At 34.0% G+C, this 26914-nt stretch overlaps 1 protein-coding gene across 1 annotated transcript; it reads right to left on the reverse strand.

The window, feature by feature from the left end:
- Window positions 1-1100: 1100 nt before the first annotated feature.
- Window positions 1101-26829, reverse strand: LOC140434132 (cathepsin L-like peptidase). Its single transcript, XM_072522176.1, has 7 exons — window positions 26673-26829; window positions 26324-26424; window positions 6181-6310; window positions 5791-6014; window positions 4151-4336; window positions 2595-2766; window positions 1101-1635 (listed from the first exon to the last, which is right to left on the reverse strand). Exons 2-7 carry the CDS (start codon window positions 26414-26416, stop codon window positions 1430-1432), a joined length of 1011 nt encoding a protein of 336 aa, XP_072378277.1. The 5' UTR covers window positions 26417-26424; window positions 26673-26829; the 3' UTR covers window positions 1101-1429.
- Between the last annotated feature and the right edge of the window lie 85 nt (window positions 26830-26914).

Genomic DNA, 26914 nt, shown 5'->3' on the forward strand with positions numbered 1-26914 from the left:
TATTTTACTGCAGGGGTGAAGAAATTTTATTCCTGTTTGTTATGAACATTTTTGCTATTATCATACTGGACTGTTGATCATCAGTCTTACTTCGCTTTCGAGTTTATCAGGTTTTTCTTCTATTGCATCATAGTCCCCGTTCATATTTTTCAGGGATTGGTCGTTTTTATAGAGATCTTGGCAGAATAATTCCCAGAGATGTTGTATTTGGTCTATCGAATTCTTATGTGTAGCATTATTATGCTAGTATGTGAGATAAGAGAAATGGTTCTATAGTTGTCGCATTTATGGAAGCTTCTTTTATGTATTGTCGTTATTGTAGATTTTGTTCAGTCCTCAGGCCATTGCTTGGAACGCCATCTTATGTTACTGAAGGAATAAAGCAATTTTATTCCGGTTTCTTCTGTATCTTTGATCATTTCTGCTGTTATCATATCTGGACTTGGTGCTATGTTATACTTAAGTTAACTGATCGCCAGTCTTATTCCATTTTCGAGTATATTAGGTTCTTCTTTGATTTCTTCAGGGGTTTGGTGAAGTTCCTGGTGTTATCATCTTTATATAGATCCCGGTAATATATTCTCCATGTCTTTGCTATATCTTCTTTGTTGGTTCTCAGGATTCCTCTGTAGGCTTCATCTTCAAGTTCTGACTTTAGTATCTCGTTATGTAGGCGTACTTTTCTAAATACATCTCTTGGCTGATTGTTTTGATCGTGGCTCTTAATTTCGTTGCATATATTGTGATAATATTGTTGTTTATCAGCCTTGTATCTTCGTTTTATTTCTTTGTTGAGGTCTCTTAAACTAGCCTTTTGCATTTCACAATGTACACCATTTTGACAAAGATTTTTTCTATTCTTAATTATTTTAAGGGTTTCATCCGGCATTCAGTGTTTCTGTTACAGAAACACTGGATAACAGTTCTAAAAATATAAAAGAGATATAACATAAGAAATAATTCGTGACTTTAAAATATTTGCAAAGAATCTCAGCAATGTTTCATTTTTTAGGGTTTTTCGGACCAACTCTTGCATCTACAATGATTAAAGAATTTCTGCTACCAAATTTAAAGGGTCTTAATGAAATAAACCACACATATCGAACTCAAATTTTATTCTAAAATGTACAGACTCCAATATATAGCTAATAAATTGGTAAAAGTCATAAAATAAAATAAAATGGCACACCCACTTTGTTCTTTTATTTATTTATTATTTTAAGTTATAATATCACCCATTTTAAAAAAACATACTTAACCTAATCTAACCTAAAAATACAGTTACATTCAGATCTAATTTCGAACAAAATTCGAACACGATTCGAGACTTTCACAATTTTAATTACGTCACTAAAAATTTATTTTGTTGATTTTATTTCTCTACTTTTTGGTTTTTTGTTTAAACTGAACATTATATTAATCTATAAACTTAAACTAAAGGATAGCTGGCTTGAGTTGCAATACCACAGGAGTTGTTCCTGTTTCTGGCCATTTTGATGTAACCGTCTAGACCCCAAGATGGACCCCAGGAATTCTTGACGAGCCAATAGTCTTGGTTGTTTTCAGTACCATAACCGACAACGAGGACACCGTGATCTAATTCGTATGAGCTGCATTCAGGTTCATAATATACACCTATAATAACAAAAATAGATTTAGAAGCACGAAAATAAATTGCTCTAATAGAAAAAATATAAAAAAACTAAGTATTTCCGATGTTTTTATACTACTAATAAAATATTTACAGCAAATCGTTTTATTATCTTTCTAGATTGGTAAATAATCAACTTTTTGACCAAATTTGTTTTTAATTGTATTGTTTACCTTTATTTTTGTTTACTGATCGGAGGAAGAAGAGAGAACATAGAGTAAAGGAGGACAGAGAGAGAGAGAAGAGGGGAGAGAAAGAAACAGGGTAGTGGAGTGATAAGTAGAAGAGATAAAGGGAGAGAAAGAAGAGGGAGTAGAAAGATAGAAGACCGTGTAGTTAGTGGGTAATACATATGAAGGAGTGAGGGAGATCTGATATAACGAAGAGCTAGAAGTTGAAAATATTATATGAAATGATGTTTAAAAAAAAATTAAAGGATCATAAAATTAGCTTAAAAGAGAGACAGTGCGCGACAGAGAGCAAGTAAGCAATCGAAAGAAAAAGAGGCAAGGAAAGGAAAGAATCAAAATAATGGATCAGAAAAATGAAAGAGATTAGATGTTAAATGGAGGGCATAAAATATAATAGAGCGAGAGGGGGGAAGAAGGGTGATAAAAATATTAAGAAAAGAAAAATGGGTGAAAGAACAAAAGAAGGGGGTAAAGGGGAAAAGGAAAGAGGGAGAGAAGAGCAGGAGAGCAGAGAGTAAGGGTGGGAGGAAGAGAGCGGAAAGGAAAAGAGATAAAGAGCTGGGGGAGTGAGCAGAGAGTGGGATATGATGGGGAAGAGAGGGGAGAAACAGGATAGTGGAGAGTAGAGAGGCAAACGAAAGAGAAATAATTCTTAAAAATATTAAGTATAAACTATAAAGCACACCGACAGTGAGCGTAAAAAGTCTATACTGTATGCAGATAAAAAACATGAATTTTTAATAAATACTTACCCTGATTGTAGAGTTGGAAGGTCTCGTGGCTAGCGTCAATGGCTACGGATACGGGTCCGATGGTGGCGACAGCGGCCTGGAGGGCATCTTCGTTTCCAGATTCGATATCTACGAAACCTTTGTCAGTGGCTCCTATTTTCTTGGGATTGTAATGGCACTTCTCGTCTTCGGCCTACAAATCAACATTAAACATAAATATTTATATAACGACAATAGTGATTACGATAAAATAAACTCTTACAGATGTAGCGTTTTATTTTTCTAGCTTTTAAAAATTTGTTGACTGTTTTTATTGCTTGTAAGTATGCAGTACTTCAGTTCCCATGTCATTAAATTCGTATGGGTGCGATTATCTTGAAATAAAGTAAAACCTCCTACGAAAATAACGTCTTTTCCCCCAAGTACCTAATAAAAATGTATCATCATCATTCAATCTTCGCTTATCCATTGCTGGACATAGATCTCCCTCATAATTTTCCATCTATTTCGATCTTGTGCCTCTTGCATCCAATTCCTATGACAACGTTTGAGATCGTCAGTCCAACGTGTTGGTGGAGGACCTCTGCTTCGATAGGCATCATCTCTTGGTCTCCATTCCAGTATCCCAGTAAAAATGTATATATTAGTTTAATTAGGCTTTCAATAGGTTATAAAAAGAAGCGAACTCCCAACTTGATCTAGTTTATAGTTTAATTGAAAAACTCACGTATCTATGTGGTAAGTTTAATTATTTTTTAGCTCTTTTCGTTTAAACATGAACTATAGCAGTATTTTTCTTATTTCTCAGTGTTTTTTCAATGTCCAGCTATCGAACCGTGCTTACAAATTATGTTATCAATCTTCCTTCATCATCATCTTTTCGCCGACGAGGCAAGAAAGGAATTCGACCTGGTTCAAGGGTCCTGTGTTTTTAGCGATAACAGATGGATTAAAATGGTTAACGATTTCCATTAGTGAGTTTTAACAATTTAAATAGACTATCTGTGTTTTTACGGTCAATTAGGGACACATTTATACAGTAACGTATTTTTTGTGAGATTATTAGAGAATGATTCTAAATGGTAGTGAAATAGACCTGATTTATTTCCATGTTCTTGGAGAATCTTTGTAAACAAAACGTAAAATAACTATTGCAATTTTTTCAATTTGTATTTTGCTATTGGTCTGTTCTTTACATGTACTGCACTATATTTTTTGGTTTCATCATCATGTGTGGAATTACAGCTCGTTATGAGCCAAAGCCTTTTTTAGAACAATCTTCCATTCGCCCCTCTCTCTGGCAACTCTTGTCCATGCATATTTTTTGGTTTATTGTATGATTTTGTAATATTTTTAAGATCCTTTAGTTTCTTAAGGGCCTGATGATGCGGTATTACTTGTAAACAGCGAAATCGTTCGCCCAATCTTTTTCTTAAAAAAAATCTACAAAAACTTAACAAGGATTGTGAGTATAAGACTTTTTTTTCCTAACATTCATAAATATGTGCTCACACCAGTAACCTTTTCATCATTTATTGTTCATTTACATTAGATAATATTTCAAAAATGCCACTTACCTTGTATTTATAACTTGCTTCAGTGTCGATACCACCGTTGGCTTTAATATAACGGAAGGCATTATCCATTAAACCTCCATTGCATCCGTTGTTGCCGAATTTAGTAGAGCAGTCGACTAAGTTTTGTTCGGAAAGGGAGACCAATTTTCCGGTTTTCCTAAAATGTTGTCCTTCGAGAGATCCAGTCTAAAAAAACACAGAATAATTTTAGCTAGGAACGACGAAAAAAATATATCGTTGCTGTTTTTAAGGCCACCCTTCGAACGTTTTATAAATCCCCCCACCTCACATGTTCTCGTGGAGGACAGGGAATAGAAGTGGACTGATAACGAACGATATTTAAAATGACGAATAAAGGTAATAACTAATCCCTAGAGTTTTCAGAAAGAAATTTATTTGGAAGAGAGATTAGAAATTTCGGTTTCGGAGAAGGTTAGTCAGTAAAATAAAAATGGGAATTTTGGATGGCAGAAAATTTAAGCAAATTGAGACGCATTTGACGAAAATCTAAATTGAAATATGATTGGTAAAGAAGATGAGTGCAGAGGGAAGTATGAGTTTAGTTGAAAGTGGCGAAGAGGAAAGAAGCAAATGTTCCTGCGTTTTTGAAGTGACAGGTTGTCTACTGTTAGTAAATAAAAGTGATTTGGGAGTGTTTTCCAAACGTAGTTACAGTAAAAGGTAATAAGTTAACAAAGTTTAAAAGTGTTGACAGTGAGTAGTCAGTAAAGATTGTTCTAGTTAAGCAGAAGTTTGCAGTATTTGTAAGTACAAAGACAGTGGTTTTTGATAACACATCGTAAAACACAGCGACACAGGATAGAATATTAGTCCGAATCCTTGAGATTTCAGAGCAGCCAGAATATTAAAGCGGATAGTTAGGGAATTAGATCCAAATTACGGGATAACGGGACAGGGAAGTTGAAAATGTACAACATTCATAATTGGTGGGAGTAGCCACTTGAAATTTATCACGGTTACTGAGTAAACAGAAGATATGTGGTGGTGGGTCTTTGAGACCGCGATCCTATAATGGACGTAGAGGAGAACTAAGAGAAATACCGAATAATAAGAGTAGGAAGTCACCGAGTTTGGTTAGAGCTTTGCGTAACCAGAACTCAGAAACCAGAATTAAGGGAAGCGGTAAATAGATTCCACTTGGATCAATAAAAATTTGAGAAAATTCTAAATTCAAAAAGGGATCACACATACGCTTATATGAGTAAACGTAACATAAAATATAAATTTGCATGCTCCTCATATATACTGCGAATCGAAAGAAAAAATAATTATTTAGTACCGACAGAAAATTATTTATTGTTTGATGGCCGCTGAGAAAACGAAGCAAATGAAAGTATTAGGCAGGTACTTGTAATGGATTATCGCTTTTAACTGCTATTGAATACAAAAGGAGGATTAATTTATGCTAATTCACAGAATGGGTGAAATATGACAAACCCGCTTTCAATTTACAACCACACTGATTCTAACGTTTAAAACGCAGTATAGAAGACTTCTTTTCGAGATTTGATATAGGTACGACTATTTTGCAACTTTTCCGATAACCGCAACTTTTTTGGTCTTATTGGTCTTAGCTGGTTAATATGGCAAAAGAATAAAATAAAAAGAGCACGACTTACAGCACTGAAACTCCAGCACGATCCGCAATGCCCTTGGTCCTTAACACCAGTAACGGCGCCCTTTGGTCTCCAGTCAACTTCGCCGGGTAACTCTACGTTAGCGGGTTTTATGAATGTGACCGAGTCTTCTAGCTCTGACTGCCTCAACATATTCTTTGTTTTGTTGAAGCCGTTGAGGGTGGCGATGAATTCATGGTGGAGCATATCGGCGTATTTGTTGAGTCCTAGCACAAATACAATAATTCAGCAAATAAGTTCACCATATTCACTTAGGATAGATTATTTGGGAATCATTAAATAATTTGAAGGGAAATAGTCTTTACAGACAAAAAGTCAAAGAGAGGGAAGTAACAAGATGTATCATTATTTCATTTTGAAATACCAACTTACCTAATTTATAAGAAACTAATCCCAAAGCGAAGAGCTTGTTGTGTTTGGCAACTTTGTGTGAATTTTCCATAAAGATCTTCATACGGAACTTTTCCTCGGTTGGGCTTTCATAACTTTTTCTGTGTGTCATCTGCAAAGAGAGAGAAATATGATATGCATAATATGTACATACATATATGTAACAGTCAAAACTACTAAATTATTTGCCTTAATTATGTAAAAATATTTTTATAAAAAAAAATAGAAAACTGAATAGATGAACTTAATTAAACCGCCTGTCCATACACAACAGCAAACATCGATCAGGACAGCCAAAGTCGGTGATTGATTCACCTACTGGCAATTGTAGACAACAACAGTTTTGGCATGTGCTAATGCCAACGGATCCATATTGCCACCTATGATACTCGACAAGGGCAAAAGGTTATGGGACAATATGTATGGTACAAATGAGTATCCAGAGACATCTTACTACATGACCAAAAATGGTTGGATGACTGAACAAGTATTTTTTCTATGGTTCAAAATTGTTTTTTTTTTAAATTGCGTTGCAAGGCCTGCTCTTTTGATTTACGATGGTCATTTTCGCACATTTCACCCGAACTAATTGCATTGGACTAATGCGAATTTTCCAACCTTTTGGGAAAAGCTTTGAGCAGTATTCAAGAACCTGATAAATGGCTGGAGAAAAACAGGTACAAACATTTTTCTTGTAGATTTAGATTCCATTTTGCAAAGAAAAGTTTAATACCAAAAAGTAAAAACGATATTATGAAGAGAAAATATTCCTAACACTATCACTGACGAGCAAAGTTCTACTGGTAAGCAAACTCCGATCCAATGTACAACTTCTTACAGCTCTACTACAGAAAGCTAGAATTGCATTGCATCAACTTAGGTTGCATCGTGGGACAACGATCTACTCGCAACAGTGAAACCTTCTACGAAGCTAGAACAAAGGGAGAGGAAAAGAATAGATGTTGCTGAGGTGATCACAACTTAACTACAAAATGAAGTTTAGAAGATTCCCACTCTCACACAAAAAAAAATGTATTACACACACTGGCGGCTACAGAAATTTTTTTGGGGAGGTCATGGATCTTGAGGGTGATTACTTTTCTTTGATGCAAGGTCACTTTTAGTCTTACCACCAATAGGATAAGTGGGTTTTCAAATATTTTTAAGGGGGCAGGTCATGACCCCATGACCCCTCCCTCTGGATCCGCCACTGATTACACACAGCTATATGTAATTTGCTAGCTTGGCCTACCCAACATTTTACCACACCAGCCGCCACTGCAATGTGCAAACAGCTAAGTGTTTATTTACTTGAGAAAATATTACTTAAAAAAATACAGGTAATTCACAATAAAAACAATTTAAAAATATGTAATATAAAATCTATTTGTGACATAGACATGGAATTTCCAATATGGAATGTTTAGATATTATAAAAACCTGTATTTCATTGTTCCTTTCGTAGAAATTGGTTTTTAATGCTTCTTTTAAAGTATTATTGTGTGTGGAATAGATTATATATTATTTTTAATGGAAAACAATCAATAATAAAAAAACAATACCACAAAATGTAAAACTAAAAACGCAAATTTTCTTAATTGTTTTTTATAAATCATTCCATGTTTGTTTAACGGTAAGTTTTAGAAGTAAATAATAAAGATTTACTTCTAAAGACACAAAATACAAAGACAGTCAGACTCTGATTAAAGAAAAGAAGATGGGTATCTGACAAATGTTGTATAAAAAAGAAAAATATCGATCTTCTTCTCCATTCTTTTTAAGGACATAGGCGCAAAATGTCGCCTGTCAAAATGTGCAATGCGTTTTAAATGTATTCATTTTTTTCTAATCCTGAGAAAAGTAATAAGTATTTTTGAAAAATTGAAACGCAGAATGAAAGATTGCATTATTACCGAGGGCCTAAATTCCCTTAGAATAACCAAAAAGTTTCTTTTGGATGAGATATTTGAAATTTAAAATCACACTAAATTTTCTCTTCTTTTCGCCCCTGTAACTTATTAAAATAAACATAGAAGTTTTCCGGGACTTTCGGCCCTCGGTAATAACGTAATCTTTCATTCTGCGTCTAAAATGGTTCAAATATACTTATTAGTTTTCTCAGGATTCGAAAAAGAAAAGGAATACATTTAAAACACATTGAACATTTTGACAAGCGACATTTTGCGCCTATACCCTTAATAGTCAAAATGCCCGGTTATCGTCGGTATCTTCTTAACAGTAACACTAGTATTTATGTTTCCACTTATGGTTATCTTCGGTATCTTCTTAAGTGTCACCAGTATTTATACCACCAAATGTTTCTTCGTCCTATTGGTGATTTGCCTCGAGAAACATTGCGGCATTTTATCACTATGTTTATTCCATTCTATTTTTGTTATCTGTACCCATGTATTAACCGGATCTATTTTTGTTGTTTTCCTTTTGTTTTAATTCCGTTCTTTATGCTCATCTTCTTCTTCTGGTTCCTATCCGTTTCGGATGTTGGAAATCATATTGGCAATCATGACCTTGCTCGCTGCGGCTCGAAACAGCTCCGTTGAGGTTTTCTTAAACCATGTTCTTAAATTCCGCAGCCATGATATTCTCCTTCTACCGGGTCCTCGCTTACCTTTGACTTTACCTTGCAATATAGACTGCAGCAGGGAGTAACGGTGCTGATTTCTCATAACGTGTCCCAGATATTGCAATTTTATGCGTTTGATCGTAAACACAATCTCTGGTTCCTTCTTCATTTTTTCTAGAACTTCCTTGTTCGTGATCCTTGCTGTCCATGATATTCTCAGCATTCTTCTATAAAGCCACATCTCAAATGCTTCAAGTTTTTTAATAGTGGTGTCTGTAAGCGTCCATGCCTCCGCCCCGTACAACAACACAGAGAAAACATAGCATCTCAAATGTCTCATTTTTGTATCTAGGGATATGTTGTGACTTTTGAAGATGGCGCTCATTTTGTTAAAGACCGTTCTTGCTTTCCTATGCGGCACTTTATTTCCTGTACATTGCTCCACTGTTCGTTTATAATGGTTCCCAGGTAGCAATACTGTTTTACTCGCTCTATCTGCGTCCCATTAATGTATAGATGAGCCCCATTTATATTCTCCTTGCTGATAATCATTTGTTTCGTTTTGTGGGTATTAATGTTTAGTCCGTACTGTTGACTGTACTCGTTTATTCTGTCCATTAGCCTCTGAAGTCCCTCTAAACTATCTGCTATCACCATGGTGTCGTCGGCATATCTAACATTGTTTACTCTTTCACCATTTAGAAGCATGCCTTCGTCTATTCCGTAAAGAGCCTCGTTAAAAATTTTCTCTGAGTACATATTAAATATCAACGGCGATAGGATACATCCCTGTCTAACTCCACGTAGTATTTTTATGTGATCTGTTTCTTCTCCGTTAATTTTCATGTATGCGGTCTGATTCCAGTAGAGTTCTGAAATTATTCTGAGGTCTTTGTCATCCAGGTCTGCTTCTTTTAAAATGTTTATCATCTTTTGATGTTGAACTCTGTCAAATGCCTTTTCATAGTTGATCAAGCACGCGTATACGTCGCAGTTAACGTTCCTGCATCTTTGAATCAGTACCTGTACTCCGAAAAGTGCATCTCTGGTACCCACTGCGTTAATGAAGCCGAACTGTCTGTTCGATATTTGTTCCTCGCACTTCTTATAAATTCTTCCATGGATGACTCTAAGAAACAGTTTCAACATGTGGCTCATTAGGCTGATTGTTCGATATTCTTCGCACTTTTTAGCCCCCTGTTTTTTAGGTATCGCTATGAATTCTGATTCTTTGAATGATTATGCTCATAGAAATTGGTATTACTTTGGAATTTTCTTTATTTGTTCTCCATGCATTCGTAACCCTTTCAGACCATCTCAGTTATTATGCACAGTTATTTCAGCTAGCTCCATCTTTAAGAAATCTTGAATACTAATGTGAGAAACTTACGTAGATCACTTGTAGGAGCCTTTATTTTAAAACTGAATCATAATCGCGACTCAACATTGGTTGTAACGAAAACTTATTTTATTGTTTATTTGCCATGGCGGACGTTCCAAAACTTCCTTATGGTAAGTAAATAAAAATCCAAGAAAATCCGTTTGCTTTTATATAATTTTTAACATTTTATAATTTCATTGTGTAGTAAAACCATAAAATAATTTATGTTCAAATGTATTTTGCAAAAAAAAATTTTTACCAATAAAAAATCTGTTTTTATTTGTTGGACATAATTATGAACATTAGGATTGCACTGAAATGGAAATGAATATATTTTCATATATAATTTAATTTTTTTGAGCGAGCTGCAATAAATATACATGCACATATTTTAAAAAAAATATGAATTTTCGTTTTTTACATATTTTTATTTTAAATGTGGGTTTTAGTAGGTGATTTACTAAAGTTTATGTAGATATTTTTATTTTTAGAAAGAAAATACGATCCAGAAAATGAAAAAGATGCAGCTATTTTATTAGAATTACTGGATACCGTTTCTGATCTTGAACTTAATAACGAGGATGAGGAGGAAGATATTCCAGAAATCTTCTCAAGTAATATAGAAGTTCGTGTAGGTGTCGATAAATTGGAACCTACCCTTGATGTGTTATCTGAGTCATACTGGAATGAAGAGAAAGATAAAGCTGATATTTCAGAGGCCCACAGGGGGGCCTCTTAAGCGGAGGGACAAGAAAGAAAAAAAGTATATGGATGTCGAAAGACCTGAGGTGGTAAAGCTTTATAACCATTCGATGGGTGGCGTTGATCTATTAGATCAAATGATCCGTGTGTACAACATTTATATTCGTTAAAAAAATGGACCCTTCGAATGATTTTTTATGCCGTAGAGTTGCCTGCAGTAAATCTTCTTCTTCTTCTTCTTCGTCTAGCCATTCACGTCCACATCTGAACATAAGCCTCTTCAAGTCTTCCTTTCCATTGTTTTTTATTGTACGCTACTTGTAGCCAATTTTTCCCGGCAGTCCTTTTCAGATCAACTGTCCATCTCATAGGAGGTCTGCCTCTGGGTCTTTTGTGTTGGTATGGTCTCCAGTAAAATTGATCTGTGCCATTTGTTTAGATCGCTCCTAGCTACATGTCCAGCGTATTCCCATTTCAACTTTAATGATTTTTGCAACACATCGGTGACTTTGGTTTTCTGTCTTATCCATGTGTTTGTTTTCTTGTCCTTAAGTGATATACCTAGCATTGCTCTTTCCATCGCGTGTTGAGTGACTCTAAGTATATTCATATTCTTTTTTGTGATTGTCCATGTTTGTGCCGCATAAGTTAATATCGGAATAATGCATGCATCAAAAACTTTAGATCTAAGATGTAATTGAATTTGTTGATTTCTGAGTATATAGTTCAGTTTACCGAATGCTGCCCAAGCTAACTTTCTTCTTCTTTTTATTTCTTCACTTTGAATTTCCCTATTTAGTATTATTTTTTGTCCTAAGTATATATATTCTTCAACTTTTTCTATAACTTTATCGTTTATTATTTTCACGGTGCCTTCGGAGTGCACTGAGGTAGCGGCCATTGATGTTTATTCCCTTATATTTCCAATTTAGGTTTTTAAAAACGTCCTCCAAAACTAAGGTGAACAGTTTGGGTGATAAAGTTTCTCCCTGTTTGACTCCCCTGTTTAATGGTACAGGGTTCGTGTGTTCATTTTCATTTAGGTAGTATGTAGCTGTAGCTTGGTTCATAGTTTCTTTTATTAAGTTAATATATCTGCTGTCTATTCTACAATTTTGCATTGCGTTTATTACGGCATGCAGTAAATAGCTGGTTTGAATATCGATAAGAATGTGGTACACTAAAAATTCCAAAAAAAAGGACCGATCATCCCTTCTAGATTTCAAAATGAGGCTTGCTGAAAGTCTGATCAAGGCAAACAAACCAATTTCTTACTTCTTACATAAAATATAACCTTGAAGAAAGAAGACCAGTTCGTGGAATTCAATATGACTCCGTCGACCATATGCCCCAAATGGATGAAAACAAAGAAGGAAAAAGGTGTAAGCATGTCAACTGTAACAAAAAGCCTCACTTCTTTTGTGATAACTGCAATGTATAAGAAAAGATAGAAACTGCTTATCTTTGTTTCACAGAAAATGATTTTTTGCTATTTTGAGTCTATTACGTTTTGAAATTTAGGCTTTAGGCCAGAATCCTCCTGCATAGACCACATTAATACTGTGAGGGTAATAATGGAACAATCGGTTGAATGGAACACACCCCTATACATGGTTTTTGTTGATTTTGAACGTGCCTTTGATAGCTTGTCTCACGCTGCTCTATGGAAAATTTTAGAGCTAAGAAACATCCCGCAAAAAATAATTTCTATTATAAAGTCACTATATACTGATGCGAAATGCAGCGTGACACACAATGGGATCAACAGTGACGAATTCAACGTACTTACTGGAGTTAGACAGGGATGCGTGCTTTCTCCGTTTCTTTTTAACATAGCTATAGACTATGTTCTCTCCAAACTAGACTCCGACACAAGAGGGATACAATGGACGTTAACCACACGCCTAAGCGATCTAGAATACGCGGACGACATCTGTCTATTAGGTCAAAGGTTCCAAGATCTGGCTTACCAATTGGAAACACTTTCCACTGAAGCCAATAAAATAGGTTTGAAAATCAATATTAGTAAAACCAAGTCCATGAGAATAAATGCAAGGAACAACACGCTATCTACTATCGACAATATGCAGATTGAAAATGTGGAAAACTTTACGTTTCTTGGAAGTGTCATAACAGAAAACGGAGGTACAGAAGACGATATTCGTATGAGGATACGAAAAGCTCAACAAGCTTTCAGCACGCTCAACCCTGTTTGGAGATCTGGCGAGTATACTACAAGGACAAAGATCCGAATATTCCGATCAAATGTCATGTTTGTTCTACTCTACGGATGTGAAACCTGGAAAGTGACAAACACCCTCACAGACAAACTGCAGGTCTTTGTTAACAAATGTCTACGAAGAATTGTTCGTATATTCTGGCCTAACACCATCAGAAACGACGATCTGCTACACCTGACCGAACAAAAGAGGGTACAAAATGAAATTAAGTCCAGAAAGTGGGGTTGGATCGGTCACACACTCCGAAAAAATAGTTGCAGTATCGCAAAGACTGCCCTAGAGTGGAATCCCCAAGGGAAAAGAAAAAGAGGTCGCCCAGTACAAACTTGGAGAAGATCCATCATGGACGAGATAAGAGGCCAAGGAAAGTCTTGGAATGAGGTGAAGGCCTTAGCGGAAAATAGAACCCGATGGCGCGTTTTCACTGAAGCTCTATGCTCCACTTAGGAGTTCAAGAACCTTATATATATATATATATATATATATATATATATATATATATATATATATATATATATATATATATACGTTTCGAAATACATTTTAGTTTTTACATTTTTTTATTACTAACTAGTTTTTGTGTTTTAACTTTTATTAAAAGTTTTAGTAAATCTTGCCAATTTTTGTTTTCTATCGAAACAATATAAAAAATTTAAAAAATATACATATAATATGACTTTTAGGACCACTGCCTACTACAAATTGTAGAAACTGATTAAAATTCTTTTTTCCTATAAAAAAAATCAGGCCGAAAGGGTTAACATAATGACTCAGTGCGCAGTCATAAACTCAAACTCAGCAGAAAAATTTGATAATTATTATTGTTCTGAAATAATAACCTTGGATTTCGTATTATGTTGTGGTAGTGTCGTCTTTCCTACGTGGAAATATGACTCAACACACAATGATACAGAACCAGAGGGCGGGGTAATAAAATCGGCAATAATACACTGATAAGACAGCAGTTGAGGTGATACCAAAAATGCCAGACACCTACATTATTAGTCATTCCATATATTTATAGTTACTTTTAAAAATATTAATAAAAAATTATATAGTCATTTGTGAGGAAAAATGGTAATAAACAAATTCCGTATTAAATTTACCAATTATTAATTTCAACTGTGATTTGTTATGATTATATTGTGGAAAATTTGGCAACCCTTTCGTTTCAAACCATTCCTCAAACAAGTTACTCGTCATATTTTCATGGTAAAGCAGCTTTGAATCTTTAATGTTTTTTGCCGATAGTAAAAAACTTTCTCCTCCAAGCCAGCCATTTTTGGATCCAATGTTCAGAATAATTATTTGCTGATCTCTAGTAATTGGATAATTGGGTGCACACTTAATAAAGTCGTCTGTCCAACCTTTTTGAGCAGTATCGCGGGTATCGAACCATGTTTCATTCAGATACAAGTATCGGTCTTCCTTCATCTCTAAATTTAGATATAGCATTCAAGTATTCGTTTCTCCAGTTAATAAGTCGAGGGGAATCCATTATTGATGATCGCTTATTAATTTTCTTCTATTGAAAACCAATGTGATTCAAAAACCTTGATAAAGTTGAAGGCGAATACGTAATAGAATAGTCTTTAACAAGTTGGTCGTAGATCATACTAAGCGTTGGAACTAGGTTCTTTGAATAGAAATTATAAACTGCTCTTCTAAATACCTCAGCGTCTTTTTCATTTATTGCTTTCATCATCATGAGTGGCGTTACAGCTCTTTGTGAGCCAAAGCCTTCTTCAGAACAATCCTCCATTCGCCCCTGTCTCTGGCAACTCTTCTTCATGCTCTAATTCCGATAGACTTCAAATCATTTTCTAGGTTGTCTTGGTACCTAAGTCTCGGTCTTCCTCTTCTTCGTTGTCCGATTGGCCCTCTTCGGTCAAAAACTTTTCTGACTATGGCATCTTCCTCTCGTCTAATTACATGACCTATCCATCTGAGGCGTGCTACCTTAATGAATTTTACAACGTCAGGTTCTCCAAATCTTCTATACAACTCAAAATTGTAACACCTGCGCCACAAACCTTGTTCTTTTATACCTCCATATATTCGTCTTAGTATTTTTCGCTCAAAACGTTTGAGCAATTCTTGGTCATTCTGTGTTAGTGTCCAAGTTTCTGAACCATATGTTAGCACTGGTCTTATTAGTGTTTTGTATACAGTCAGTTTAATTTTTCTAGTCATTTTTGAGGCCATCTGTCTTCTTAAGCCTTAGTAACACTTATTGGCGAGCACTATTCTTCTTTTGATTTCTTCACTGACGTTGTTATCTTTGGTTAGCAGCGACCCTAAGTAAATGTAGGTGTCAACACCTTCCAGTTCTAGGTCATCAATTATTATTCGTGTAGGTGTCGGGTTGCTTGACCTAGTGCAACACATATATTTGGTCTTTTGAACATTTATATTTAGTCCCATTCTGTGTGCAGATGCTCTTAATGACCGAAATGCTTCAGTCAGAGATTCTGTAGACCTACCTATGATGTCTATGTCATCTGCGTATCCGACAATTTGTACTGATTTGTTAAAGATAGTACCATTCGTAGTAATCTGCGACTCTCGAATTATTTTTTCTAATGCCAGGTTAAATAAGAGACACGATAGTCCATCACCCTGTCTTAGTCCATTTTTGCAATGGAAGGGTCTTGAGAGATCGTTTTGGATTTTTACCATGCTCTCTGCACATGTGAGTGTAAGTTCAGTTAACCGGACAAGATCAAACGGAATGCGAAATTCTACCATAGCAAGTAGAAGTTTATTTCTATTAACGGAGTCGTATGCGGCTTTGAAGTCAACAAAATGTGGTGGGTGTCGACGCCGAACTCTAGGGTTTTTTCAAGGATCTGCCTCACTGTAAATATCGTCTTTTTCATTTACTGCTTTATATGTAGAAAAGTCACAAGAGTCACAAAAGTCAAGACAATTGGTACACCCGCGTTGATCTTGGTATAATCTTAAAGGAAAATGTTTAAACTCTTTTGGGGACAATAAAAGTAATAGAAGAGAAATTCCTGCATATTTCTCTAACAATCAAGGATTGGCTCTAGTACATATGGGTTTAGTTCAAAGAACTTCGGGAGCACTTGGGAGGTGTGGTGACTGTGAATGGAAAAAGAATCGAAAAACAAAATATTTTGTTCGATTTGTAAAAAGTATCTTTGTTTGGAACATGTAAATCCAATTTGCAATATCTGTAAAAATATTCCGGCTTAATTTTATTATGTTTTTGCCATCTCTTATATTTTTTTATAAGGGTCTTACTGAAATAATGTTCTATTTTTGTTTAAGATAGTTCTTGAAGACTGATATGGTATGTTCTAATTTTAAATTAATTGTTATTTGTTTATTAAAAAAGAGAATACATCAAACTATTACAAAAATTGTGGACTATTTTTTGTGCTATGTAAATAAACATTTTAAATAAACAAAATATGTCAATAATAATAAATAATGTTAAAAAACTACAAACAATACATTATTTTATTAAAATTTAAACAAAATGCATCCAGAGGACTATTTTTATGGTCCGGTGTAGTAGACCGTGTGAGACTATTGATACACAAAATTAAACTGCGTCTACTAATGTTAAAGACGGCTCATGTGACTGAGTTAGGTGAGAACTCATTAAATTACACTCATATATTATGGAAAATAAATGAAAATGTAATTAATTGATGGATTCGACCGTTATCCTCTATCCTCTATCCGACCAATCCTCTAAGCCCATTGCTATCAGATATTTTTATGGATCATCTAGAGACAAAGATTTCAAAACATCCCATATTCAAACAGTTTTTATATTGGTGGAGATACGTAGACGACGTACTGGTATGTTTCACAGGAACTAACAGGCAACTCGACCAATTTTTATCGTATATTAATTCTCTTCATAGTCATATTGAATTTACAATAGAAACAGAACAAAATCAATCCATAATTTTTTTAGATTTAAAAATTATCAGACTTAAAAACAAACATGACTTCTCCATATTTCATAAACCTACCCATACTGACACGACTATTCACAATTCATCATCCCATCCCACACAACATAAACTAGCAGCCTATCATAGTATGTTACATAGATTAACAGCAATTCCTATGTCAAAATACAATTTTGAGACAGAATTAAATATCATTAAGCAAATAGCAGTAAACAATGGATACAACGAACAAACAATTAATAAAATGTTAAATCAAAAACTACACAAGAAAGCCCTGAACTTAGTATTTCCACCACCAGAGAAAAAACCCAGTACCTTCTGCTCGATTACATATACAGGCAAAATATCAACAAAAATAGCCAAACACATAAAAAATAAAGGAATAACACCAGCTTTCAGAACAAATAACAACCTAGGCAAATATATTAAAAACAACAAGAGCCAACATAAAAAACACTTACACAGTGGTGTGTACAAACTTAAATGTGGCGACTGCCCAAAAACTTACATTGGTCAAACAGGTAGAAATTTTAATAAACGAATAGCAGAACATAAAAGGGCTTTCAATAATAGAAAAACAGATTCTACATACGCACTTCACCTTCTAGATCATAATCATTCTTTTAATGACGAATTTAAAATTCTAAACATTCAAAATAAAGGCCTTAAACTATCGGTAAGATAGTTTTCTGTCTTTTTCATTTTCATTGCCTTAAACTATCTTTGTTAGAATCTATGGAAATCAACAAATTAAAAAACACAGATATAATTCTGAATGACCAGCTTGAGACAAACAGTTCTCCCCTCCTCTACCTATTTCATTAGAGACTATAAAGTGTAAACCCATGCCAAAAACAGATCACTTGAGAAAGGCAATTAGCCGAAACAGCTGTAGTGATAAGAATTTAAAATAAATTTTGTGGAAGTTTTGAAAACAAAGTTTTCAGTGTTTTATTGTTACAGAAAATGTAATTAATATGGTACATTTTTGTAAAAATGCACTCACATACCTATTATGGAGGAATAAACCTGGTATAGTTATTTAATATCCGTTTTCCTGTGTAAATTATATTTTTTACAACGGTAATATAACAAAACAATATAATTATTGTTTTATTCTATGTAAATGTAACTTCTATATAAACAATATTTTTAGTCTTACATCATACATCCTAGCTGTAATATGATATAAAAATATAATCTACCCATGAGAAGCTAGTTGCTGACACTGGACAAACCAGAATTATATTATGTAAATTAATATGTTTTGTGTTTATGATAAAAAGTGGTTGTTACTTTATTATACGGGGTGGTTTTTAAAAAACTCAAAACAGAAGATAAACGAGATAATTCAACAATTATACTTGGTCACTATTTTCCCCCTTAACTCGAAAAATATAGACATCACAAAAAAAATTACAAAGAAAAAATTGTAGGAAATTGCAATTGCAACAAGTACTTACCATTTTGACGAGGAAAGTTGAAAATGACCGATATATTAAACAAAAATAAATTGCTATAAAACCAATACCCGGAAGGACTTACGCCGGCGCCTTTACCAGATACGTACGACATCAAATATTGATTTTAGCAATAAAATTAAAGCAACCTAAAGTGTATAAAATATAATTCTCTCTCTGTTTCCCTCTTTCAGTACGAAAACACGTATTTTTTCTGTAGAGGTTAGAAAAGAACGTGTTTTTTTCTCGTGCTGATAACAATGTGTGACGAAAAACATGAGCAACGGATTAATTTGAAATTTCTCGTTAAATTCTCTCGAAAAAAACTCTTGTTGAAAGAGGCCTATGGTGAGAATTCTCTATCTCGTAATGGCATAAACGGTTTTCTGAAGGCCAAGAAAGCGCCGAAGATGACCAAGCAACGTCCAGGTCGACCTGTCTCTGTTTCAACTCCGCAAACAATGAGCAAAATAAGTGAAAGTGTGCGCAGAGATCGTCGTATGTGTATTCGGATGATTGCTGGTACTGTAAACGCCGATAAAGAAACTGTCAGAAAAATTTTACATGACGAATTGAACATAAAGAAAGGCTGTGCAAAGTTGGTCCCAAAAAATTTGACCCCTGACCAAAAGCTCGTCCGTTAACAGATCTGCTCAGATTTTCTTGAGAGGTTACATGAAGAGCCTGAATTAATGGAAAACATCATCACTTGATGAAACCTGGATATTCAAATACGATGTTGAAACTAAGCAACAATCCATGCACTGGAAAACTCCTACATCGCCAAGATTGAAAACAGCAAGGATGTCGAAATAAAAATTTAAAGCAATGCTAATCATTTTTTTTTTCGACAATAACGGCATCGTGATGACTGAATGGGTCCCAGAGGGTCAAACTGTAAACCAAACTTACTATTTGAAAGTTTTGGCAACGCTGGGAGAGCGAGTTCGTAAGAAACGGCCGGAGTTGTGGAAAAACAAGCCATGGATCTTGCACCAGGACAACGACAAGGACCTGTCCATAACGCGCTATCTGTGAAGCGTTATTTAGCCGCTAGAGGCATATCAGTGTCAGAACACCCGCCGTACTCGCCTGATTTAGCACCCTGTGACTTTTTCCTGTTTCCGAAGATCAAGTCTGCCTTAAAAGGAATCCGGTTCGAGTCGATGAAAGAGGTGAAGCGAAAAACGGTGGAGCTCCTAAAAGCTCTAACAAAACAAGACTTCCAGCATTGCCTTGACCAATGTAAAAAACGAATGGAACGGTGTGTGGCGAGGGAAGGGAAATATATTGAAGGAGAGCATTCGATTGTAGAATAATTTTTAAAATAAAACTCTTTTTCATAAGCAGTCTCGTTATTTAGTAGCCAGACCTCGTATATTCAGTGACAAAGACGTTGGTAGTAAATTTCTTGACGTACAGTAGTGAACGCATATTCTTGGCTGATATGTCACCTCGGGGGAACAAATAAGGATCTAACCACATTCTGATATCCCCGGGTGCTCTGTAGGGGGCTTCGAATATACTGTCGAGAGCTCCTCTACTTAAGTCCATTTTCGGGTTATGGACTTGGAAAATATTTATCTTCGGTGTCTTGCCTTGAAAAATGCAAGATATTTCTTACATGACAATTTCTTCGTCGAAATAAAAACACCAAGTTAAGTTGAAACAATTCTCAGCCACAGAGTATGGAAAATAAATGCAGGAAGCAGAGCCCCGAGAGCACTAAGCTCTCGGAGAGCCCGTGAGGGACTGACCTGGCTGACCTGAAAATCGCCAATATTTATATGAGCTGTTCGAGCGATAAATAGGGATTTCCAGGTCAAGAGCCAATGGGAAAATTCGATGACAGATATGCGGATACCTTTGGTAGTTCTGCGCGGAAAAAATCCTCCCTAAACGTTGGGTTTTCGAGGACTGTTTGTTAAGAGTGTTAAACTTGGGATATACCTACTGCTACATGGTCTGAGAGTCCTGCATTAATAATTGTAGAACGTACATCAAGGAATGAGAAATCTGAGTCAATATAATCAATTATGGTAGGTGTCGTTTTACCATTTTTGCCAAATTCAGTCGCGATGTTAAATTTACACTATTACTGACCCCCCTCCCGTAAAGGTTGGAATAATAAAATTTCGGGTAGCTCGCCATGCAAGGTTAGGCCTTTTTTCGTTTAACTCGACGGAATCCCATACATATGGGTAACTGGCCTACTGGGAAAAGGATTTAGGCAACAGTGGTCTAAATAATGAAGAAGAAAACCGACTGTAAATGAAACTGAGATATTGATTATACCTTAAACAAAAACAAATGTTATCAAAACGATATTCTCTACAGTGAACCAAATTAGTAAAAACTCATCATTATTCAACTTTCGGCATCCTTTACACGTCATGTAATGCAAACAACATAAATTACTGATAGACTAAGGGTTATCAATGTCGAGGCTATAAATAAAATCCAATCACTTCACAATAACTTCTCGGCCTACATATTTTTTGTCTGCTTCGATTAAATCACTTTTGTCTTTCAATAGATTTCTTGCTATAATGATAATCGAGACTGGTACAAAGTTTATGAAAATTCCAGCTCTTCAGTCAAAACAATCGAATGAGGAAGTTACGGCGTAGTTCTTGTATTGTTTGCCGATGATGTGTCAATATCTATAGTAAACATAAATAAAAGATAACGAGTTTCTTCTGTTATAGTCACAGTGACAATAACTTCTTGGTCTAGATATTTCTCTTCTCTTAGTTATTGATAAATTCTTTAATCCATTTCTCGGTATTCCTGTTATCAGAAACTGATTAAATATTTAAGAAATGTACAATTTTTTAAAAGAAGCCACAACGCAATTAGTGTTTGTTTGCAAATGGTGTATCCATATTTAAAGTAAATACAAATAAATGATAAATTAATTCTCTGGGTTGCTTAAGCTTTCATTAAAAATTACTTCTTGTAGTTCAGAAAAATAAGTATTTCTCGGGACTTTCCAATAGTCAGATATTTGACGAGTTCTCCCGTTCATATATACAGTGGTACCTCGATATACGAGGGCCCTAATATACGAGTGTTTTGAGATACGAGCCGCGGAGCGAGCGATATTTTGCTTTGAGATGAAAGCAAGATTTGAGATACGAGGAATCGGTTTTTATTCAAATTCGTACCTCTTATTTGACTACTTCTAATTTGCTTTGTAAATAAAAGGTAGTTTTACTGGTAACAGATCTATACGGCCTCGCCATAAAGATCATTTTATGGGTCTGTACGTGGATATTACTTGGACCGACAAATTAAATGGTCATTGGAAGTTAAATCCGACAAAAATTTGGATTCTAATACTAACCATATTGCACTCTCGATGTCGGTGTAATTTACACCGTGTAAATTTTTACTATAGAATGTCTGTCTGTTTTGCTTGTTTCTCTCATTTTCGAAGTATTGTTGATAAGTTGGGTTCGCGTTTTGTGCTTTTTGTACATTACAATATTACATTTATTTTTACAACCATGGGTTCGAAAAAGAAAATGATGTCTATTGAACTAAAACGTGAAATAATTGAAAAATATGAGCAAGGTGTAACTGACTTGGCGAGGATGTACGGGCGTACCACATCAATGGTATGTACTGTACTTAAACGGAAGGAGGTGATAAATGGTATAATGTCAGCTAAGGGAGTTACAATAATTTCTAAGCTCCGGACTTCTCTCCATGAAAAGATGGAGAAACTACTAATGGTGTGGGTGACAGAGAAGCAGCTTGAAGGAGGAACCTTAACACAAAATATCATATGTGAGAAGGCACGAACGATTTGCTGAAGCAGATCCCACACACTTGCACAAATGATGATTCGGAAGACCCATTCAAGCCAGTCGGGGCTAGTTTGACAACTTTAGAAAAAGGACAGACATTCACTCCGTCGTCAGGCATGGTGAGGCAGCAAGTTCGGATGTGAAAGCAGCTGAGGTTTACATCAAAAGGTTTTCCGAACTGATAGAAGCCAAAGGATACATCCCCCAGCAAGTTTGCAACTGTGACGAGACAGGGCTTTTCTGGAAAAATATGCCGAATAGGACTTACATAACGGTAGAGGAGAAGACGATGTCAGATCACAAACCTATGAAAGATAGATTAACTCTACTACTTTGCGCTAATGCGAGTGGCGACTGTAAAACCAAACCTCTTCTAGTGTACCATTCAGAAAATCCTAGAGCCTTTCTTTTAAATACATTTTTCTTATTTAAAAACACTTAACAAAAAGAACTAACGTGTTTTTTTGGGGATTGGAACGGATTAATGACATTTCAGTTAATTTCAATGGAGAAAAAAATAAAATTTTTTGCAGACATTTCGGCGTTGTTTTTTAATTATTAACAATTTAGTGTAAAAATGTGTTTTTTTTTAAAGTCGCTTACGATAGAGTAAAATGGGGTATTCAAATTTTTTTAAATTAATTTGTTGCTCCAAAAAGAGCAAAATAAGGCAAAACCGTTAATTTTTTGCAAAATTAACTTACATTTTTGTGATTCATCTCAAATGGGGATTTATAGTACTAAAAAAACAGACTTGAAACATGCAGAACAAACTACACTATATCTAATTTCATAAAGTACATCGATTCTACTGAAAACTGTCAGTTAATGTTAATCAACTTTATTAATTTGTCATTAAAAGAGTGCAAACCATAATTTATTGGGGAAAATAATGAAAATAAATATCGCAATTGCTTAATAATTATTTTTAAATTATTTTATTAAAAGGCCAGAATAATTTATTACTGTTGATTATTTGTCTTAAAAACCAGTTATTACCTCTACTTTCCTTCATAGTATTAAGTCCTTCGGACTTCAAGAGCATATAGTTTCCTCCAGGGGTCCTCAGATTTTAATCCCCTACAGAAAAGGGTTACAGGTAAATTTGATCCGGCCATATATTTCTTAGAAAAGATAGTTTAAAAATGCCTTTGGTAGGTACAGAATGAATAATAATAAATAGTCAGGATCAGGGTAAGTAGAGAACATTGTCTTCATAATGTTGGTACTTTGATACATTTTATTATAAAGTTTTTAATAAATATTTCCCAAACTTTGTAGTTACCTGAATACAAAATTACTTCTTTCTTAAAATTTTATATCGATATTATCACTAAAGTAGTATGATGTTAGAGCTCATATTCCCTTGTTCAATATTTTATTGGGTTTTTCCGGGTCAGAAATTGCAAGTGATTGTAAGTATATTTCTTAGAAAAGATGGGTAATTAGTATTCTAACTGAAATTTTATGATACACATAAGTGGTGGCTATCTCAATATTATTACTTTTGTTATGGTTCGAATGCCTTTAGTCCATCATGGAGAAATTTGAAATAAGTGAAAAGGACAAGTCTATGCTAGTTATTGACAATTACAAGTCCATAAAATGCTTGCTAATAATATCAAATGTTGGATAACTGAATAGACTTTACCTATATAATCTGTTCAAAGATAAAATCATTATTAAGAAGTATATTTAGGTCTCTTTAGACCATTCATGTTCAAAGCAACCTTTTATAGACTTTTGAAAGAGCAAAGCACTAAGTATAGATACAAGGATTCGGAAAGGTATAGGTTTTGTATATATAAAAATGAACCCTCATAATAGTAGGTATATTTTTTTTCACTTGTGACGCTAAAAACGAAGATGTACGGTTACTATCAATATTATTTTTTAAAAATGCATAATGACATATTATAAACTTTTTATTTTGTTTATGAATCATATAATTATATTTACTAACTTCCAAGAAACAGTGATAACACTTCTTGCACCTAACTTTAAATGAATATGTGAAAAATAGCATACTCTTTGACAAAAGTTCTGCTGCAGATATTGCAGCCATTGTTTAACATTACATTTGGACCCCTTGTATCTCTTTATGCAACAAAAACAAGGACTATTACATAAGCACCGAAAACACCAACAATAAAAAACTTAGAAATAGAAATATTGTAAAACAAACAATTCAAAGAAAGGTGCATTTATTTTATTTTCAAAATAAAGTAGCTACTTAGTACTTAGACAAATTTTTAGCAGATATAAGTAGTGATGAAACTTTGCCAAACAAAACAATAGTCAAACTGTGGAAAATTGTGCAAGAACTAGACTTGGTTTGGGAGAAATATGATAAATAATATGTGAAAGAAGAAATAATTTGTTGTGAGGTAATATTTTAAGAGAAATTCGAAAACTGAGAATATAAGGATCTAATATTTTTTTTATCTGCTTTTGTAAATATAATTTTCCTGCTTTGAACAGTCCTCTAGAAAGACAAATGCTACAACCATTTCCAAATGAAGAATAAAAAAAATGATTGTTTTTCACTTTTTTGGTACATATCCATGATACAACTCACACTCTTTCATGTGGTACCTGTACTGTGAAAATACAGAAAACAAAAATTGATTTATAACATAGAAATTATAAGAGTATGGATATTATGATGATTAATGAAAAAAAAAAGAGCATAGGATTCAAAACTGTTGTTTGGATGATCTAGCCAGTTTTATAAAACATTGCCCAGAAATTTGACAGGTATGAAAAGGTAGGGAATTACCTGATCTTAGTGCATGGTGAATATTGAGAATATACTCAATGGTAACTGTCCTAGAATTAATAAGAAGTGTGTAGACATTTCATTTTTTTTTTTAGTAGGTATTGTACTTGGTGCAATATGGCTCTAGTGATTTGCTTCATTTTGTTTTCTGTGATTGACCAGGAGACATCATGTGATTTTCAGGATAAATTCAAAACACTAAATGAGAATTACTACTGAATGATATTGATCATTCTGTAAGAAAAAATATGAAGAAAAGACACAAAATGATCTCTAAATGTATTTAATTTTTGCAGGACAATTCCATTCAAACAAGCCCCTTATTATTCACCAGATCTGGCTTCACCTGACTATCATGTGTTTTCTTAATTGACAAAAGTCTAAAAGTTCTTACATTTCCTTCGAATGACTAAAATCTATCCAATTAAGAGTATTGAATAATGAGCCTGAGAATTTTTCAATAAAATATTGGACAAAAAGACTATTGTACAGCAAATGCTGTTTTATACTGTTGGAAATTTATTCTTCAAATGACTATATGTAGAGATAATGCTCTTAATATATATAATTGAGGTTGACCAGCTGTCAAATATTAAAAAATGAAGTATAATCAAAAATTAAACTTTTTTGTCTTTAAAATGTTGAAAATATTCTTAGAATACATAAAAGGGGGATTACTATAAACATAGAAAAAAATATAATACACAAATAAATATTCAGCTAGAATATACTAAATACAGAAACAACACATACAGAAAATAAAGGTTACAGCTTCCACATGAAGATATTTTCCTCTATATACTAATTAATAAAATATGACAAAAATATTTCTTGAAATAGCTGCTTGACAAAATAATTTATATTTGATTACCAAACTGTTATTGATAATATTCAATAAATATTTTTACTAAACTGGTGAAGAAATTAAATTTTTTATTGCTTCATTGGATAACTGTTTAAAAACAAAGAAAGTTATTGCATCAGCAAAAAGAAACAGGATTTGTACTGCATGTTTTTCATTTTAATCTCAAACAAGCTTTTTGTAAATTCTTATATATAATTTGGATTTCGTAGTGTTTCATTAGGATCAAAATAATTATAAAGTTTACTAAATTTAAACACTATTGAAATAATAGAAAATGAGACAGAATTTAATAATGAATAGTTGGAAAATACAAAATTGCTTTTACATGTAATTAATAATAAAAAAAACTGACCTTGAAAGCTGTCCATTCTTCTTGGACCAAATCAACAAAGGAAATAGCCTGGCTGCCCACAAAAAATGCAACAAAAAGTAGCAAAAACTTCATGATGTATCCTAGAAAAAATTTTTATTACATTAGGTACATATTAAAAATACTCTACAATTAATTTTTACAATCTTTTAGAGACGTTGCTAGGCGTAATTATTAACTAAATTATATATCAGAAGGTTATTCCACGTTATTCTATGATCTAAAACCACAGAAAAGGGTTGGTTGAAACCCTTGATACATTTTTACTCAATAAAGCTACAAGAACTTTGTAAAAATCCTTTGTTTAAAAAATATGGAGTCTAGCACTTACCTATTTAACAAAACTATTACGTTGAAGGTCTGACAACAAATGATTTTCAAATTGTAAATTCAACTGTTTATTAATAGTGGTCCTTCCCAGAGCGATATCAACAAAGAATCCCACTTCCTCGACAATCAGATGATTCGTATTTGCTGGAGTGGGGGACGCTGAAAGACAAGTTTTTACAACAGATGTTGATAATGGCTAATATTACAAATCTAAATCTGCATGGAGGAAAACCAAACATCTAA

Source organism: Diabrotica undecimpunctata, chromosome 2, assembly GCF_040954645.1.
Source record: "Diabrotica undecimpunctata isolate CICGRU chromosome 2, icDiaUnde3, whole genome shotgun sequence".
NCBI classification, from domain to species: domain Eukaryota; kingdom Metazoa; phylum Arthropoda; class Insecta; order Coleoptera; family Chrysomelidae; genus Diabrotica; species Diabrotica undecimpunctata.

What these genes read in the sequence shown, in the direction of transcription:
- LOC140434132 (XM_072522176.1), bottom strand. Translation starts at nt 26,416, where the DNA reads ATGAAGTTTTTGCTACTTTTTGTTGCATTTTTTGTGGGCAGCCAGGCT. An exon ending in ATTAGTTTCTTATAAATTAG is followed by an intron (nt 6,015 to 6,180) that starts GTAAGTTGGTAT and finishes TATTTGTGCTAG; the next exon opens with GACTCAACAAATACGCCGAT. An exon ending in AAGCAAGTTATAAATACAAG is followed by an intron (nt 2,767 to 4,150) that starts GTAAGTGGCATT and finishes GTTGATTTGTAG; the next exon opens with GCCGAAGACGAGAAGTGCCA.